This window comes from Antrostomus carolinensis, unplaced genomic scaffold (genome assembly GCF_000700745.2).
Source record: "Antrostomus carolinensis isolate BGI_N321 unplaced genomic scaffold, ASM70074v2 scaffold49409, whole genome shotgun sequence".
In the NCBI taxonomy this organism is placed as follows: domain Eukaryota; kingdom Metazoa; phylum Chordata; class Aves; order Caprimulgiformes; family Caprimulgidae; genus Antrostomus; species Antrostomus carolinensis.
The window spans coordinates 1-6,186 of record NW_010338819.1 but is presented as its reverse complement, the minus strand read 5'-3'; the positions used below and the strand labels follow the sequence as shown (position 1 = coordinate 6,186).

The 6,186-nt window shown below is 45.1% G+C and overlaps 1 protein-coding gene across 1 annotated transcript; it reads left to right on the top strand.

Moving 5' to 3' along the window:
• The first annotated feature begins 721 nt into the window (after positions 1-721).
• Positions 722-4,603, top strand: PTGES2 (prostaglandin E synthase 2). Its single transcript, XM_010175631.1, has 6 exons — positions 722-946; positions 1,623-1,678; positions 2,324-2,476; positions 3,083-3,283; positions 3,599-3,716; positions 4,384-4,603. The coding sequence occupies exons 1-6, from the start codon at positions 722-724 to the stop codon at positions 4,510-4,512; spliced, it is 882 nt and encodes a 293-aa protein (XP_010173933.1). The 3' UTR covers positions 4,513-4,603.
• Positions 4,604-6,186: the final 1,583 nt, after the last annotated feature.

The following is a 6,186-nucleotide window of genomic DNA, read 5'->3' as shown; positions in this document are numbered from 1 at the left end:
AGCGCTGCCCTTGAGGAGCTGTCAGGATGGGCTGTCGGAGCGGGAGAGCTCGCCTGGGGCTCTCCGTTAGAGCGGGTGCTTTTTCCCAGCACCCGCGGGGGGTTGTGCGACCCGATAAATCGCGAATGGGGAGCAAAGTGAGGTGACCGCATTTGTTTTATAATATATGACTAATGATTGGCATGGCCTGTCAGCTGGCTGAGGTGTAGTAGTACATCCCTCTCTTGGTGGGGTAGTACATCCCTCTCCCTGCCTTGTCTCCCTTGTGCCCAGGTTGGTTAATCCCAGGACCCCGAATTTGAGCAGACACATGCCTAAAATCAACAACAAACCCTCTTTCTGCTCTCCTCACCCTGTGGCCTCAACAGAGGTTACTGGAGTGGAGGGGGAAATGTATTTAAAAAGCTGTTTTGATTTAAAGGTGATTAAAATATGGTTGGGTTTTTCTTTAGTTTCAGTATTGTGTGTAGAGGGATAAATTGTCTGGATTTAACTTCTTATTTTCTGGTTGTGAGTAGGAGTTGCCAACAGATTAAATAGATGTTTAGAAGGACTGGTATTTGGTCCCAATGGAAAGTGTATATTTGAGATGCTATTTGAAGAAAGCATCTGCTAGCTAAGATATTTTGATGATCAATTGCTGAAACTGAATGTCAATGACTATGACTTCATGACAAAAATAAGGGTGGAAGGAAGGTAATATTTATATTTTTAGTAGAAAATGGAAGCTTCTGGTCTCTTCCTTCCCCAGCTGCCTGCAGGGAGCCTGCAGCTCACTCTCTACCAGTACAAGACGTGTCCTTTCTGCAGCAAAGTCCGAGCTTTTCTTGATTATCATGGACTGCCCTATGAAATTGTGGAAGTGAACCCAATAATGAGAAAAGAGATCAAATTCTCTTCCTACAGAAAGGTGCCCATCCTGCTAGCCAATGCTGGAAGCCCTCTGGTAAGTTTTACTGTACTGAAAAGCTTGATTTCCCCTCAAGCAGTGGTTTGGAGGCTTTGTCTTTGCCACATCTCTGTGGTTTATCACATGCAATGTAATCTTTAGATCATCTTTTACTCTCTCAAGAGCCTAAGATTTGTTTCTTGCTTCATGGTTTCCTATGCCTTGGCCTTATTAGAGTTTTTTGTTGACCTTTCTCACAAGGCATGTTGTTTGTGTAGTGACTGTAATCCAGTGATTTTCTGGCTTCTATCAGCCCTTATGCAGGACATATTTGTACCAGCAGTAACAGGAACTGCTTATATCTGGTGGGAAAAGGATGCAGTCTCAAGAATACTGAAGATTCAGCTTGGCACTTTTGATGTTAGTGTTACTTTTCCTCCTCTGCTGCCAGAGTCTAAATCTAAAACCCACTAGTCCTGCATGTGTACCTGACCCTCAGGTCCTCTGTTCTCAGAATGAAAGACATTTGAAGTGGTACTCTGAAAAAAAATCACAGAAGAGATCTGAATGTAGGGCTGTATTTAGATGTGCAGGGACTTGTGGAAATGCAGGGGGGGAAAGGGACTGCAGCACTAACTTGGAGCCTCAGCAGGCAGGGGAAAAGGTTTTGAAGAAGTTCCTTTTCAGTTTCACCAACCTCTTTTAAAAGTTTTGTTTTAATTCTGTTTTTCAGCAATTGAATGACTCTTCGGTGATCATCAGTGCAATAAAGACCTATCTCATTTCTAAGTAAGAAAATGGGGTGTTGGGAGAAGAGTTGAATGTGAATGGCACTAGCGAACTAGAGATTGAAAAGACTCTTGGAGTCAGTCATAAGTATCTTGCTGACCTTGGTCTCTGAAGCTCTGGGTGCTTGGCCCAGCAGACCTGACCCTGGCTGTGATGGTTTGGATGGTGTCTATATATGTTGTGATCTGTGTGCAGCGAAGCAAAAGCTTTTGCCTTTCAGAACTACTGTTTTTTTTTCACCTGTGAGATTCTCTTTGCACAAAACCTGCCTAAACACGGACTAGTGTTAGTCCTGGAACTAAGCTTACGTTTAGCCAGTTATAACATCTAGAATGAAATGAAATCACTGTGTCTGGGGCCTGTTCTTTAGATCTGTGCTACAGAGCACTGGAGAATGGTAGTGCCTGTGAATTTTATGCCTGTGAAAAATTCTGTTCTGACACAGACAAAGATATGTACATTGATAGTAGTTATTTGCAAGTAGCTGTTGAAGAGTCTTTTCAAAACTTATTTCAAATAGAATTTGGAGCCTCGTACACTTATTTTCAGGATAATACATTTTAAAACCTGTATCTTTTGTTCTGTCCTTTGATCTGCTCATTTTTGTAGCAGCCAGATCAGTGCTAACTGTGTTTCTGTCCACAGGAGGAATAGCTTAGAAGAGATTGTGTCATTTTATCCTCCTATGAAAACTGTAACTGAGCAAGGCAAGGAGGTATTTGAGTATGGGAATAAATACTGGCTCATGCTGGATGAGAAGGAGACAAAACGAGTCTATCCTGTCAAAGAAGTGAGAGTGTAAGTGCTCTTAAGTTTCTGGGCTTTCCTAGTCTCAGTTCTTTCCCAGTCTCCATTCTTTCCCAGTCTGGAGAATGTACATCCCAAGTACATTCTCCAGATGTACTTGCGGATGGTGCACATATAAAATCCCGCTGGTGTGGACAAATCCTGTCGCATCTCCCTTGGTGTTTGAAACCTCAGTAGTTGGAGTGGATTTGTTGTGTTTCTTATGTAATTTGAAACAGTGCTGTTAGACAGTCTGGTTCCTGCCGTGGTCGTGCTAGCCTTCAGTTGTCTCCAGTTTCCTTCTTGGCCATCCCTTTATGTCACGGAGGAACACTACGGAGCGCTAGTTTCCCTTTCTGCTTTAGCTCTTACATTGGGAGGAGAAGCTCGTGCTCTATCTTAGTCTTAATTTTAGTCTGAGATTGGAGGAGCCTTGCCAAAGATAATGATCCTGAGTGCATTTCAGAGAGGTCACCAGAGCATGAGGCTGGGCAGGAGTTTTTGACACATTCGTCCTTGGTGGAACCTCTGGCTAATGCCACTGTGATTCTGTCTACCTCCTGTAGCCCTGCAATCTGTACCTCATTCACTGAAAAGTCTCTTTTTGAATGCTTGCAGGGAAGAAATGAAGTGGAGAAAGTGGGCAGACGATTGGCTTGTTCACCTCATCTCCCCCAACGTTTACCGTACTCCCAGAGAAGCCTTGGCGTCTTTTGATTACATTGTCCGCGAGGGAAAGTTTGGCACTGTGGAAGGTTTCTTTGCCAAGTATCTGGGGGCTGTTGCCATGTTCTTCATTAGCAAGAGGCTGAAGAAAAGGTTGGTACCTGTGAGCACCAAGCACACAAAGGAATAGCTCCTTAACCTCCTTAGCTGTGAACCCCAGATGGCAAAGGGCAGAACCTCTGTGTTTTAAACCAAACAATTGAATCTAATGTGAGTAACAGCTGTTCCTTCTTTAACTGGAGGCACCGAACACCTCTGCTCATCTAATGTTTAGTCACTAACTGCCTCCTTCACTCTCGAATACCTTCACAATTCCCAGGCAAAGACCTGCCCGTAAGATCAGAGATGATAAAAGGTTAAAGAAAGAAACAAACTAGTACCTTCAAACTAGTTTTTCTCTTTATCCAGACACCACCTTCAAGATAATGTCCGAGAAGACCTGTATGAAGCAGTTAACGAGTGGGTCAAAGCTGTTGGCAAACATCGACTTTTCATGGGTGGAAACCAGCCGAACCTTGCTGACTTGGTAAGGAGTTACTTCCTGCATTTATTGTTGGGTGTAATACAAATCATCCAGTTGCTTATCTGTGTGAAATGGTTAATACAGATACAGGCAGAGAAGGTGAGTTACATGAGACATGTTGTCAATGTCCTTTGTGCAATAATACAATTCCCACATGAAGAAGACTTGGAAATATTTGTGTTATGTAGGATGGTATTTGTTGTTTTCCTCCAGAGAAATGTTTCCTAAGGTGGAAGCTGCAGTTCCCATCTGCAGGTGGGTGTTGCTGATCATGTGGAAGGATGATAAAAGCAGGTTACAAGCCAGGACACAGCTCTGGCTCGTGAATACTGGTGAATAAAGCCTCACTAGCATGGATTTTATTACATTCGGTGCTGCTGGGGTTTCCTTTGCAGGATTCATCCCCTGCGCCAGCAGTTCTCCTTGGAATGCAAGTGAAGCATTTCACATCAGGGCTTGATGCAGAGATGGGTTTAACTTTTGGCCCATAACTGCACGTAGATCCTGATCTTTTCTTGCTGTTTTGTCATAGAAAAACATGTTTCTTAACTGCCTTTGTGCCGTTCAGTCTTCCTTGCTAATCAGAGTGGTGGAGTAGATGACAGGACAGGGAAAGAGCCTTACTGGCTATGGACTCTTTTAATGTTCTAATCTTTATCCTCTGGCACAGGCAGTGTACGGGGTCCTCCGAGTCATGGAAGGGCTGGAAGCCTTTGACGATATGATGGTTCACACCAAGATTCAGCCTTGGTACCAGCGCATGGAAGAAGTCATTCAAAAAGCTGAAGTTGCAGTCTGATGCCAGCTGCAGCCACCTTCCTGAAGTATTTGCATGGTAAAAAGCTTCAGAAGGAATGGCATTTGTTTGTGAAGAGTTGAATGGACTGGTCACACCTTATGGACTGACATGCAGGCACAGAGCCTGTCCCATTCAGAATACCAAGTCACAGCGAGCAGAAGGGATCCAGCTGAGCATATGTTTGAACACGGTATTTAGAAGGATGAGGACAGGTAAGAGGAAGGGATCTTGGGTGCTGCTGGAGAGGAGAAGCTCTGAACTGAAGAATGCAGTAAATAGGCTTCTTTTAGGCGAGAGCCATTCTCAGAGCAGGTTACTGTAGAAGCAAGCCGCTCGGCTAGTAAGTGTTACAGCCATATCAGGTATGGACCCTCTGAGCAGCTTTTGCTTCAGGTTGTCTTCCGCTACTCATCCATGTCATCTGAAATGTTTTCCTGACTGAGACACTGGATACTAGTTTTTAAATGACATTTTTTCCTGCAATAGAATCCCTGTAAGCCCAGTGCTGAGGGAACTGGGAAGAATCCACGGTACTGGGAAAGGCATCCTTCCTCTGACAGAAACAATGCTGCAGTCAGCAGATTGTATGCTTTTACTCTTCCATGTAAACGGTTCTTTCAGTACTTGATTCTGTACTGCCTGCAAGGATAAAGGCTTGCTGCTTTCTGTTCCCTTTGCGAGATCTGTGAGTTCTTACCCTGCCTGTTGCACCCACAGAGCACACCCCACACAGAAATCACTAATGCCCAGCAGTTATTTGAAAGATTTATCTTGCATGAAATCTTTCTGGAATACCCGTGAAAATCCTGTTTGGTTTTGTTTTGGAAAAAGAAGGATTAAGAGGAATCTGCATGGCTGGGGGATCACTAGATGTTTTTGCTGTGCAAGAATAACAAAAGGATTTGCTGTTGTGGCAATCAGATTAGGAGCCTTGTGCAATAGAAGTCTGCTGAGCTGTGCTAGGTAGAAATGCCTGATGTTTGTTGTAGTGAGAGACAGTGCAGGTTTGAATGGGAGTGATCTGGTGCAGCCCAAGGCTTAAATGTCCTTAATTGTCACCTGGATCATGTTCTCTTTCCTGAGAAGAAAGAGCAGGTGTCAGGGAGGCTGGTTTGTTGAGGTATTTCAGGTGCAGCTGGGGGTTCTGCTGGGGGCACCTTTAGTGGGAGTGACAACAGAGGCTGTGATAGCCGGGTTTGGTTTTATTTTCTGAAAGTAAGAACAGTTACAAATTCAGTTATGACAGGAGAGAAAAGAGATGTTTATGGTAAAAACAGCTGGGTTGCTGGTCTGTGACTTGCTGTTTTGTACTGAAATTTGTGTTCTGCGGTGTCAAAGGACCAAAGCTGAAGCAGATAATGACGTTTTATAAAATTATATCGAACATGCTTAGACAGGAGCTTGAAAAAAGCCTTGACGAGCACTTAAAACACCCATCTCAGTCAGTCCTGGATGGAGGAAAAGCGTTCCGCAGCCTCCTGCAGCCGGACACGGGGATCTCCGTGGAACACCCTCAGCGCAGAGACGCGGCTCCGCCGGGCCGGCTCCTCCCGCGGTGCCCCGGGCCCTGGGCGGGCGGAGCGCGGTGCCGGGCCCGGCCCCTCCGGTTCGCTTCTCGTCACTATGGCGACGGGTCCGGTTGCCGGGCGGGGCCGTGTGACGCGGGGGGCGATG

What these genes read in the sequence shown, in the direction of transcription:
- PTGES2 (XM_010175631.1), top strand. Translation starts at nt 722, where the DNA reads ATGGAAGCTTCTGGTCTCTTCCTTCCCCAGCTGCCTGCAGGGAGCCTG. An exon ending in AAGACCTATCTCATTTCTAA is followed by an intron (nt 1,679 to 2,323) that starts GTAAGAAAATGG and finishes TTCTGTCCACAG; the next exon opens with GAGGAATAGCTTAGAAGAGA. An exon ending in AGCCGAACCTTGCTGACTTG is followed by an intron (nt 3,717 to 4,383) that starts GTAAGGAGTTAC and finishes CCTCTGGCACAG; the next exon opens with GCAGTGTACGGGGTCCTCCG.